The sequence below is a fragment of the Dermacentor silvarum genome, chromosome 8 (genome assembly GCF_013339745.2).
Source record: "Dermacentor silvarum isolate Dsil-2018 chromosome 8, BIME_Dsil_1.4, whole genome shotgun sequence".
Classification (NCBI taxonomy): domain Eukaryota; kingdom Metazoa; phylum Arthropoda; class Arachnida; order Ixodida; family Ixodidae; genus Dermacentor; species Dermacentor silvarum.
Genome location: NC_051161.1, coordinates 30,807,761 through 30,821,336, shown reverse-complemented (window position 1 = coordinate 30,821,336; position 13,576 = coordinate 30,807,761). Strand labels below are relative to the sequence as shown.

Here is a 13,576-nt window from a genome sequence, read left to right as displayed (position 1 = left end):
GGTTGCTCATGGTCATCGACGTTGGTAGTCGTGATGGAGGAGACGTGCCACCAGGCGTCAGCGTGGGTGCATCAACGCCTAAGGGCGCTTTAGCCACAAAACACCAATAGACATTATATATCAATGTGCAATAAACATTACACTACTTCTGTGAAGACACGTTTCACTTTCGTGTTCTATACCGATTCCTATATAAGAGGGATCAACCACATTTTTTTTCCATACTCCCTTCAATACATGCAAATAACTTTTAAACATGATTGCACGAGATATTCATATCTAGTGAGATATATTGCTTTTCCTGTACATTTTTCAAGCACTATAGGTAATTGGGGCTAAACCATGAGATATATGTGCAGTAAAATTACAAACATTTGAAGTCCCTGAAAAGAGCATGAAATATCAAATTAACAACTGACAGTTTCGTATATTCACCTATATATGTAAGCACTGCGTTACAAGGTTCACCACAGGCAGGTGAATGTCCCATAAATATGTCGAACCTTTTTCAAACAAAAAGCTGCAGACGCTCTCATGCAAGATGTGGGGAGCACACGTGCCTATTTCCTCCCATGTACTCAGGTTGTTGCGATCGCACGTTGTGGATGCGTTGAGAGCTGGCGGGCAGGACAACCTGGGGAAAGGCGCACAATGCCCTCTCCCAGGTTGTCCCTCACTATTACGACACGCGCGTCCTTTGCCCCCAAAAAAGAGGGCATCACCGGTGGATATGCCCTCTCGCCAGTGCGCCAACCTTGAACCTGACAAACGAACTTCCGGATACCTGCTACAACCCGTGGGTGACCTTGATGCATGACTATCACGTGCACAGAGGAAAGCATATTTATTACTCATTTCATGCATGGTCCCTATACCATACATTGTTACGTAAGGAACACCAGTAACAAAATCTAATTACACGAGTAATAAATTTTTAAGTACTAAACATTGCTGCTTTTTACTTACACAAAATGTAAGCAAACAAAGAAAAAAAAATGCTACATATATATTTTGTATAAAGATAAAGTATACTGTTGGGCAATCCATTTGGGCATCCCAGTAAGAACGCACAATAAGAACCTCTGTGAAAGTCGTGGGCCTCATGACTTACGTTTTGAAGACATGACTGGCTTCAGACTCGTCGTTGTCTCCACACTGCTTTCAGTATCTGCAAATAATTTCTAGATGTAACCGATCATACTAGCATACAGAGTGATTAAAGAAAATAAAGTGATACTTCAGTACTGTTTCAGTGCTTTCTGAGAGACAATTTATTAAATTTCTTTGAGACCCTTTAAAACTCGACAAACAGAAAAAAAGGATCACACAACAATAACCATACTTTCTGAAAAATACCTATATAGATACAGTGTAGCTATGCTAAATATGTCTGCTTGGCCACAATACATTTTCAAAGCTACAACAATAAGGCTACGTACTCAAGCACATGTGTGCATGGACAGACACAAAAATGCCATGTCCCTGGTGCCCAGTGTGTTAGTGAATGATATGCATATTCATGGAATTCCTACATCAATGTTTCAAGTGCGCCTACAATGATTAACTGTGCATGCACTGATTTAGAAAAGTGCATGATGACTTGTCAGTAATATCACTTGAACCTCTGGAAGTGAACAAATGTAATGTAACTGCGCAAAGCACAAATGTTCATTCATTGGAAGTACTATTTTATACTTACCAGTATGACCTGTTGTCTCCCTTGTTTTAGCACTTTCTGCAAATAAAACATTAACTTCTAGTAGCATAACAAATGTGTGCAGCTGTGAAGTTTGTTCAGACACACATGAAAATGTAAATCAGATGAGGGCCCTGCTAGTCAGTCTGGCTTGTGAGCACATTTCTCAAATTGCCAAGGATCAAATACAGAGATTAAAATTGCGTTTTAACAAGATTATTATATGAGAGCTTACCAGTCATGCCCTCAGTGTGTGTGATTTTTTCACTTTCCATAGGTGTCATTTCTTCACTTCCTGTACGTCGAAAAAAAAAAAGAAAAGAAACAAAAGGAAAGGTCATAACTATGCATAAAGAGTATATTATGCAAATATGTAATATATGTAATGCTTATTCCTATGCTTACTTGTTCCCCTTGATTCTGCAAGCATAGAAAACAATTCATTACGCGACAGTGATTACAAAAAACCTGCCCAACTGCATAGCATGTATTCAGACCTATAGACATGTAATGACAGTAAATATGCTCTTCAGATTTTTGCAATTTTACTTTATGAACTTTGATACTAGACTCTCCATTACTTTGACTAATGTAACACAGCTGTCTTATCCTTTGGTGTACAGCCAATAAGGCAAACTTCAAACCATAATATGACCAGGAAAATAAGTTGTAAACAAAGAAGGAAGTGAGAGAATTGATAAATGAGAGAAATGATCACATAAAACAGCAGTGTGCATTGTAAATGCTAGCGCATGTCAAAAAAAAAAAAAAAATGCCAACTGCTGACAATGTTATACAAGAATTCTACTGCATGTCAAACTACTAAACAAAAGAATGCCACAGAAACACTCATGCAGTTGACATATAGGGCCTCAAAAGAAGCACTAAGAAGACTTGAGAACTAGTTTAAAAGAAACTGGTTCAATGAGCATGTTGGCTTCCAATCGCATCAGCAACAACACAGTGGTTTAGCAGTAGTATCCTTGCCTGTTTGATGCTCTGGTGGACTTTCTGAAATAATCACAATTGTATTGCAGCATTAGTATTTAAAACTGGAATGGAATTAATTGCACAATGCCTATTGCTCTGCTCTGATGCCCCAAAGGAATATGTTAAAGTTAAGCATTTAATACCTGCAGACTGTTTAGATTATGTTTTTTAGAAACCTAACATTTGTTATATGTCAACATATAACACTACTGCAAAGAAAATTTGGCCTGAAGCGACTGCCCTTTTCTCCAGCAATTTAAACTGCTTGCTTCACACAGTGTGATCCACACGGAATCGTAAGCTGCACCGGCGATCTTAATGGTCTGGCTATGCGAGGTGCTAGCACATGCTTTAGGTCAGAAGCATTTGCAGAGACTGTGCCACATTTCAACAAATAGTGCCAATCCAATGACGTTGATTAAATTGCATTTTTTTTTCATGTTGAAATGAAATGAATTTTTGCAGTGGCAACATCATTCCTGTGCAACGTATAACATAATTTTTTTTTCTTTAGGAAAGCTATCAGTGAATGCAATGCCTTGGACATCTTTGAAAGTGAATTTGCAACTTCAGCCTAACCTAATGTTCGCCTTCACTGTTCCTCCAGTTTAAATCAACATGAATTGAAAATGGTACCAAAGGGAGCATTATGGCACTCTCAACAAAATTACTTTATATATTGACTTCTGCTTTCAGCTTGAGTTTCTAAACAAGTGCATCGCATCACCACTTTTTTTCCATATTCCCTTCAATACATGGAAATAATTTTTAAACTAGATTCCTATGAAATATTTATATATAGTGAGATATCTTGCTTTTCCTGTAAATCTTAACAGTGGAGCTGTTTAAGCTCTTGCATGGTTGCGCCGCGTAGTGCGAACAAAGAAAGCTTGCACTAGGCCGCGCAAAGCTCAAGACACAGCAAAGCTGGCCATTGATTGCGTCTCTTGGTTGTAGCTAGGTTATCTCTCTCTTTCTTTCTCCCTCTCTCTCTCCTTTCTGTCCCCCTCTCATTTTCTCTTTCTTTCTTCCAAAGGAAGTTGTGTTGCAATCGTCAGTACAATGCAACCATATGGCTCCCATAAATGTACATTCTGCAAGCGTGGGTGTATAGTGCAGTGGTAATGACGCTCGCTTTCGGACCGTGGGTAGCTGGGTTCGAATTCTGCGTTACCAAGAACTTTCATTTTGTTTTATTTATTTATTTATTTCTCTCGGGCGGCGAGAGCAGACGCGCCAGGATGACGTCACGGCACGGGCGCAGTAGCGCGCAGCAGGCGGGAGCTCGGCGGAGCCGTGTCTGTGTGGCATTGCCTGGTTGCCATGGCTAACACGGGGCAGTTTCGTGCCACACGCACAAATTACGACTAGCTTAAACTGTGGAAGAAGACGACAACGCTTGAGCCAGTGCTGATGATGATAATTTCGTGGCACACGCACAAATTACGGCTGGCTTAAACAGCTTCGCTGTTAAAGAATTGCTCCTGGCGATGACGCCATCGCGCGTGGCCTAGCAACCACCTCGCAGAGCGCTGTGTGCTATGCCTCCTCTCCATGCCGTGCACGTTGCCTTGACATGGGACGTTAAGGGGAGGGAAGGAGAGAATGCACGCGGCGCGCGCTATGCTCGGGAGAGAGAAAGAGAGAGAGAAAGAAATTGTAGCAGCACGAACGAGGGAACGCGCAGAGCTGCTGCCGACGCCGTCCGCGTTTCCACATTTCCCTGCATTCGTGCCGAACGCGCGCGGTATCCGTGACTGCAGCAGGCGCCTCTGGAGGCGGCTCGGCAGGTTTCGACCAGCCACGTCCCAGCAAGTGTGGAGGCGCAGCTTGGCCGTGATGTCACTGGGAGGATAAAGCTCGAAGCCGCCGCGATGGCGGCAGAACTCTCGTTGACTCTGTGGCGAGTAAACGTAGCCTTGACATGGGACGACCAAATAAGATCCGGACACCCGAAGAAGCCGCTCATCTTGAAGCGCGCCGCGCGGCCAAGCGAGAATCTGCGCGTCGGCGGCGAAACGATTCGAAATACAGTGCCTAGCAGCACTTAGTTTAGAGTTATCTTAGTTAGAGAGTTATATATCTATGCCTAGTAAAAACTGCAAGAAGCTAGATCAATTACCAGCTCTGCTGTTTACTCAAGCCTTGCACTACTAGTGCAAGCTGCCCACACTTTTTCAAGCACTGTAGGAAAGTGGGGCTAAACCAAAAAACAAAGAAAAATTAATTTAAAGTTTAAAATATTTGAAGTCTCTGAAAGAGCATGAAACAACATCAAATTAACACACTAAGAGTTTCGTATGTTCATATATATCTAAGCGTTCTGTTACAAGGTTGACCACAGGCACGTGAATGACCCATACATGTGTCGAACCATTTTCAAAGAAAATGGGCACACACGCGTGGGGAGCACACGTGCCCATTTCCTCCAACGTACTCGCGTCTTCGCGATCGTACGATGCGGACACATCGAGAGCCCGTGCGCAGGCACGGGAAAGGTGCACTGTGCCCTCTTCCCAGGTTGTCCCTTGCCTTCGCGAGGCCTGCGCCCTTCCTACCCCCCACCCCCCCTCCCAGATCTGTGGGAAAGAGAAAGGTATCCGATGCGCGAGAAGGACATTCCTTCTCTCATGAAGGTAAAAAGGTAGAAAAGGGCATCACGGGTGGAGGAGACGCCCTCTTGCCAGTGCCACACCTTGAAACTGACCAATGACCTCATGGATACCTGCCACAACCCATGGGTGACCTCGTTGCCTATCGCACGCATCGAGGCAAGCCGATTTATTACCTATTTCATGCATTGTCCCTATATCATGCAATGTTATGTAAGGGATACAAGTAACAAAATCTCATCACACGAGTAATAAATTATTACTAAGTACTAAACACTGTTGCTTATTACTTATACAACATGTAAGGAAACAAAGAAAAAATGCAACATATATATTTTGTATGATTAAAAAAAGTTAGACAAGCTTCAACATGAAATTCTGTTGGGCAATCTGATTTGGGCATCCCAGTAAGAATGCACAATAAGAACCTCTGTGGAAGTCATGGACCTCATGACTTACGTTTTGAAGACGGGACTGGCGTCCCACTTGTTGTTGTCTCCATACTGCTTCCAGTATCTGCAAATAATTTCTAGATGTAACCGATCATACTGGCAGACAGAGTGATTAAAGAAAATAAAGTGATACTTCAGCACTGTTTCAGTGCTTTCTGAAGGATATTTCTTTAAAATTTCTTTGGACACTTTAATACTCGGCAGATAGTGAAAAAAGGATCTCCACAATAACCATACCATCAGAAAAATAGCTATATAGATACATTATAGCTATACTAAACCTGTCTGCTTGGCCACAATAAAGCTACGTACTCAAGCACATGTGTGAATGGACAGACACAAAAATGTTATGTCCCTGGTGCCTGGTGTGTTAGTGAATGAAACACATTCATGAAATTTCTACATCAATGTTTCAAGTGCCTATAATGATTAAACTGTGTATGCACTGATTTAGAAAGGCACATGACTTGTCAGTAATATCATTAGTGTGTGTCACTTCTTCAATCTCTGGAAGGGAACAAATGTCAAATCACAGTGCAAAGCACAAATGTCCATTCATTGGAAGTACTATTTTATACTTACCAGTATGACCTGTTGTCTCCCCTGTTTCAGCACTTTCTACAAATAAAACATTAACTTATAGTAGCATAACAAATGTGTAACAGCTGTGAAGTTTGTTCAGTCACACATGAAAATGTAGATCAAATGAGGGCCCGGCTAGTCAGTCTGGCTTGTCAGTGCATTTCTCATATTGCCAAGGAACAGATACAGAGATTAAATCACATTTTAACAAGATTATTATATGAGAGCTTGGCAAGGAACACATACAGAGATTAAATGGCATCTTAACAAGATTTTTATACGAGAGCTTACCAGTCATGCCCTCAGTGTGTGTGATTTTTTTGCGTTTGGTAGGTGTCATTTCTTCGCTTTCTGTATGTTGGAAAAAAAAGAAAAGAAACAAAAGGAAAGGTCATAATTATGCATAAAGAGTATATTATGCAAATATGTAATATATGTAATGCTTATTCCTATGCTTACTTGTTCCCCTTGATTCTGCAAGCATAGAAAACAATTCATTACGCGACAGTGATTACAAAAAACCTGCCCAACTGTATAGCATGTATTCAGACCTATAGACATGCGATGACTGTAAATATGTTCTTTAGATTTTTACAACCTTACTTTATGAACTATGATGCTACACTCTCCATTACTTATACTTTAGAACATAAACTAATGTAACACAGCTGTCCTAATCATTTGGTATACAGCCAATAAGCCGAAATTTAAAACACAATATGACCAGGAAACTAAGTTGAAAACAAAGAAGGAAGTGACAGAATTAATAGATGAAAGAAATGGTCACATACAAGAGCACTGCGCATTGTGAATGCTAGCACATGTCGAGCAAAAATTTGTCGAACACTCCTTGTCACAGACAATGCCAATGTATCCATAACGGTGAGGTAATGAGCAGGACACTGAAGTAATTATGCTGAGCTGCATTAAAGGTCTACAAAACTGGTTAAGGCATCTTGAACAAAGGGATGTAAACCAGTGCAGTTACTATGACACCCAGATGAAAGCACTGAACTGTTGGTTACAATAAACTTACTACATACATACATTTTTGTGAAAAGAACAAGAAAAAAACATGCAAAGTTATTATGCTAGGCTGAATAAGGAGTGAAGTCGTCGAGGAGCAAAAAAACTATGAAGTGCCGAGTCATGATGTTATAGCTGTAATGTAGGCTTCTAACAAGACCTTCATAAGCACTGCATATGCCAGGGGGAAAGGGAACATTCAAGAGGAGAAAGCCACTGTGAGCACTGAAAATGTTAACAGTGCTCCTGAATAAAACTAATAAAATTAAAGTAGTAACAGCAACTTACTTTCCCACCAAAGTGTTGGCTTTGCGGAACCACCTGAGAAAAAAATAAACAATGTTTTTCCATCCAAAGCAAACCTTCACAGAATTATACTGAAGAGGATTCTACATGTTTCAGACAGCCATACAATACCATCTTCTCACACAAAATCAAAGCTGTGAACCTGTGGTACCATCAAGAGACACATCCTAAGATAATAAAAAAATGATATACTAACAATGTTCTCTGAGTGAAAACAATTCTGGCTTGATTAATAAGATGGAAAACTGGGAGATCTGAGGAAGCTTCATGGTAGCTACAACGCAACATAGGTGAACAGAAGGACTAGAAGGGTTCACATAAAGCATGCTTTTTGTATCCCCTTCTAGTCATTTTGTCCGCGTCTGTCTTGCTGTAGCTACCATTGATTTGGCTTGATGCTACAAAGATGACCGGTAACACAGGGCGCTATTCATGATTATTTCAGTACACATAAAAGTTCGTATCTGTGATTTCTAGCGGTTCTGCGACAAATTTTGGAAAGGATTTGGAGATTGAGATATTGAGTTTTTCGCGTTTATGGGTACAATGGGCAAAAGTAGACAAGAGAAGGTGGCAACACCTAATTTGTCAGCAGCTTTTCTGAACTTATCAGGCACTGAGTAGTTTGGTATATCTAAATTTACACGTGCATTTTTTACCATTTGAATGAATGAACCAAGCACAAGACGCACACAACAAATTTTAACACCACAAAATATTTAAGCGTGAGAACCATTAAAGTAAAAACATTACTGAGAAGTAATTTCTATACAATATTCAATAAAACTTATATCAATGTTTCAGTTGAGTTAACCACTTGACACACAAGGAATACTGTACCGTATCAGCATAAATTCAAGTGAAAACAAGTTGAAAGGTAGTACAATGCTATGATGTGTTTCCAACTTCAAGTGCAATTTTAAGAATGGCTGGCTCCAAAGCATAGGTTTAACTCTACACTGTGTTTAGAAACTCGCCACTTCCTATAACACTCACAAGTAACATCACTTGACAGACAATCTGGCCTGATCTTCCCAGTTTGAATTTAATTATCAGTGATGTTAGAATGGTGGTTAGACAACTGTAGGTGAAGACATTAATTTAGTTGTTTTTTCACATAATTAAAAATGTGGAGTACCAGCTGGTGTTTCAGAAGTTTGCCACCATGGAGTCCCTGAAAAAACAGAAAAAGTGAAGTGTGGAAATGTATAAATGTGGAATCACAGCACTGGACGTTATGCCAAGCGCTGACAATTTTAACAAGAATTATACTGCATGTCAAACTACTTAACAAAAATATGCCACAGAAACCTTCATGCAATTGAGATATGGGGCCTCAAAAGAAGCACTGAAAAAAACTTGAGAAATAGTTTAAAAGAAAAGGGTTCAATCAACACATTGGCATCACTTTGTATCAGCAACAAAACAGTGGTTTACGAGTAGCATCCTTGCCTGTTTGATGCTCTGGTGGACTTTCTGAAATAATCATAATTGTATTGTACAATTAGTATTTAAAACTGGAACTGAATTGCAAAATGCCTACTGCTCTGCTCTATGCTCCAAAGGACTATTTTAAAGTTAAGCATTTATTACTTTTAGCACTGTTTGGATGATGCTTTAAGAACCCTCACATTTGTTTTATGCCAACATATATGACTCTATTGCAAATAAAATCGGGCCTGAAGAGACTGCCCTATTTTTCAGCAATTTAAACTGCCTGCTTCATACAGTGTGATCAACACAGAATTGTAAGCTGCATTGGTGATCTTTGAGGTCCGTCTTTGCCGGGTGGTACCATCTGCTTTAGGTCAGAAGGACACGCAGAGACTGTGCCACACTCCCACAAATAGTGCCAATCAAATGACATTGGTTAAATTTCATTTTCGTTCATGTTGAAATGAAATGTAGTTGGGACCACCATATAACACGAGAGCTGCTGCATACTTTCACAGTGGCACCATCATTCCTTTGCAATGTTTAACAATTTTTTCCTTTGTGAAAGCTATGAGTGAATGCAATGCTTTGAACATCTTTGAGCATTAATTTGCAACTTTAGCCTAACCTAATGTTTGCCTTCACTGTTGCTCCAGTTTAAATAAACATGAACTGAAAATGGCACCAGCGGGAGCATTATGGCGCTCTCAACAAAATTACTTTATATATTGACTTCCGGTTTGAGCTTGAGTTTCTAAACAAGTGCTTCGCATGGCCACTGTTTTTCCATATTCCCTTCAATACATGCAAATAATTTTCAAACATAATTCCCATGAAATATTTATATCTAGTGAGATATTTTGCTTTTCCTGTACGTTTTTCTAGCGCTATAGGTATTTGGGCTAAACGAAGAGACACACACGCAGTAAATTTAAAATAGTTGAAGTCCCTGAAAGAGCATGAAATCTTCTTTCTGGGGTTTTACGTGCCAAAACCAGTTGTGATTATGAGGCACGCCGTAGTGGAGGGCTCTGGATTGATTTTGACCACCTGGGGTTCTCCAACGTGCACTACAACGCAAGCACCTCCACCAGTTTGTCACGAGCCTTCAGAAGTACTCTTGGGAGTTTAGTAAACCACGGAGCAGCTGGCTCCTAGAAAGCACGTCCATTAGGGATGACTCGCGAGCAAGAAAGAATGTGCAGTCTTCTTTGTTCTTTTCTGCTCGACCTACTCTTGCCCTCGACCTGCTGCCTACAGGTGGTAATATGCAAGCACTGTGTTACAATGTTTACCACAGGCAAGTGATGTCCCATAAATGTGCTGAACCTTTTTCAAAGAAAATGCTGCAGAAGCTCTTGTGGCACATAGTGACCTTATGACCCAGACCTTTCAGCATATTGTTGACCAGGTATTTTGTGGCTTGATGTGCTGCTTTGCCTATCTTGACATCCTCAGCACCACTGCCAAAGCTCACAAACTCCACCTACGTGAAGTGCTCACAAGACTCAGCAAGTCTGGTCTTGTCGTTACTGGTCCAAAGAGCAAGTTCAGTGTTACGGACTTGGATTTTCTCGGCCATCATGTCAACGTATACAGCATTCATCCACTCCCGACCTGTGTCACAGCCATCCGCAATTTTCCTCAGCCATGCACTACCAGGGCACTGTGCAAAGTTCCTGGCCTCACCAACTATCACCATCACTTCATTCTTCACCGTGCCAATAGTATACTGCAGCCTCTCCACGACCTTCTTTCGGGCCTCAAGATACTGAATACTCCCGTCCGCTCCTCGTCCACCTCAATTGTGACGCCCCAACATCCGTCATGGTTGACACATCGGACACCGCTGACGGCGCAGTCTTGCAGCAGTTAGTAGCTGGTGCTAGGCAGCCCATCGCCTTCTTTTCCAAGAAGCTTGCACCCCCTTCAGCTGAGAACTGCTTGCCACCTACTTGGCTGTGAAGCACTTTCGACATTTTCTCGAGGGTTGTTCATGTCCTTACTGACCATAAACCACTGACGTCTGCCCAGGCATCCAGCAGCATCTTCTATGCTCCCCGCATAATCAGACATCTAGCCTACACTTCTGAATACACCAGCAACATTCGTCACGTCAGCAAAAAATCAAATGCCATTGCTGACGCACTTTCTCACGCCGCCATTCATGCAACGGGCCACAGCCGACTGGTCATTAACTTCACGGCCATGGCTGCCGCTCAGAGTATCAACGCAGAGCTTCCGCTGCTTCACACGAGTGGCAGCTCTCTGGTGTTTGAAGATGTCTTGCTCCCTGACTGCGACATGCCCCTCGTTTGTGATAAATCGACTGGATGTCCTCATCCCTATGTGCCTCACTTATACCGCCGGACCTTCTTTGATGCCCTCCATTCTTTGGCTCATCCTGGCATTCGCACAACACAGCGACTCATCACTTCTCGGTATCTGTGACCTAATATCAACACGTAGACGTTCTTCGTTGGTCATGCACGTGCCTCAACTGCCAACAGTCTAAAGTGCATCGCTACACTGCGGCTCCTCTTGGCACATTCCAGTCCCCGGACGCCCGCTTCCGCCATGTGCATGTCGATATTGTCGGCCCCCTTCCTCCTTAAGCGTGCACTTAAATATTTTCTATTGCTCATAAATGGCCGGGAAGGTACGGTCTCCGTCGGCCTTCTGAAGCCTGCCTACTTTGACTCTGACGCTCTAGCCACTACTTCTGTCCCATTTCCCCACGACAAGGCCAGTCCTACTTGCCATGTGCAATTTGCACCACTACCATCCGTTCTGCACCATTCGTTACACTCTCACGGTCTCCTCGCTAGAAGGGGAGCCCTGTAGCATGCTACTCCATGCCGCAGTGATCCGACTAAAAAGACGACAACAACACGCAAGCACGCTTACAGTGAGTGAGCAGTGGGATCAGCGGTTGCAAGATCGAAGGCCAGCGGCACTTCGCCCTGCTCGCGCCTGATGGAGCGGGCCCTGTTACAATATAATTTGTGGACACCAGGCACAGACGTCTGTCTGGTTTTTCCCCATCCACATACTCACTGCAAGATGTGAGGAGCACACGTGCCCATTTCCTTCCACATACTCACGTCGTCGCGATTGCACGTTGTGGGCACGTCCAGAGCCGGCACGCAGGCATGGGAAAGGCACACTACGCCCTCTCCCAGGTTGTCCCTCACTCTCGCGATGCACGTGCCCTTTCCCCCCAGACTTTTCGGAAAGGAAAAGGTATCCGACGCATGAGGACATTCCTCTGATGAAGGTAAAAAGGTATAAAAGAGCATCACTGGTGCCCCAACCGTGAACCTGACCAACGACCTCATGGATGCCTGCCACAACCCGTAGGTGACCTCATTGCCTGACTATCACACGCAACAAAGCAAGCCTATTTATTACCTATTTCATGCATATTACCTATATCATGCATGGTCCCTAGCTATTTCATGCATTGTTATGTAAGATATACCAGTAACAAAATCTCATTACACAAGTAATAAATTATTTTAAGTACTAAACATTATTGCTTACTACTTGCACAAAATGTAAGGAAACAAAAAAAAATGCAACATATATATTTTGTATGATTAAAAAAAGTTAGGACAAGCTTCAACATGAAATACTGTTGGGCAATCTGATTTGGGCATCCAAGTTTCAAGTTTATTCATCAACGATGTCAGTTTTACAGAGAAGTGCATACATAATTAGTACATACATAGGGAGAATGCACAACAAGAGCCTCTGTGGAAGTCATGGACCTCATGACTTACGTTTTGAAGACGAGACTGGCTTCATACTTGTCGTCTCCACACTGCTTCCAGTATCTGCAAATAATTTCTAGATGTAACTGGCATACATACTGGCATATTCTAGAACATACTGGCACACAGTGTGATTGAAGAAGGTAAAGTGATATTTCAGTACAGTTTCAGTGCTTTCTGAGAACATTATTTTAAAATTTCTTTGAACATTTTAAAACTCGGCAGATTGGTAAAAAAAAGGATCACTCAACAAAAACCATACTTTCTGAAAAATAGCTATATAGCAACATTGTAGCTATACTAAACCTGTCTGCTTGGCCACAATAAATTTTCAATGCTACCACAATAAAGCTTACATACTCAAGCACATGTGCGTATGGACAGACACAACAATGTCATCTCCCTGGTGCCCGGTGTGTTAGTGAATGTTACGCACATTCATGGAATTACTACATCGGTGTTTCAAGTGCCTATAATGATTAAACTGTGCATGCACTGGTTTAGAAAAGCACATGATGACTTGTCAGTAATATAATTAGTGTGTGTCACTTCTTCAATCTCTGGAACTGAACAAATGTCAAATAACTGTACAAAGCACAAATAACCATTCATTGGAACTACTATATTATAGTACTTACCAGTATGACCTGTTGTCTGCTCTGTTTCAGCACTTTCTGCAAATAAAATATTGACTTATAGTAGCAT

The 13,576-nt window shown here is 41.8% G+C and overlaps 1 protein-coding gene across 1 annotated transcript in view; it reads right to left on the bottom strand.

Annotated features, from left to right (window-relative positions):
* The window catches only part of LOC119462048 (uncharacterized), a 110,803-nt gene that overhangs the window by 19,550 nt on the left and 77,677 nt on the right, over positions 1 to 13,576 (bottom strand). Inside the window, exons 67-71 of the mRNA XM_049672404.1 lie at positions 8,803 to 8,838; positions 7,647 to 7,679; positions 6,624 to 6,683; positions 6,333 to 6,368; positions 1,112 to 1,168 (exon numbers count right to left, since the gene is read on the bottom strand). Of these exons, the coding sequence (XP_049528361.1) occupies positions 1,112 to 1,168; positions 6,333 to 6,368; positions 6,624 to 6,683; positions 7,647 to 7,679; positions 8,803 to 8,838 (222 nt within the window). The remainder of the gene's footprint in view (positions 1 to 1,111; positions 1,169 to 6,332; positions 6,369 to 6,623; positions 6,684 to 7,646; positions 7,680 to 8,802; positions 8,839 to 13,576) is intronic.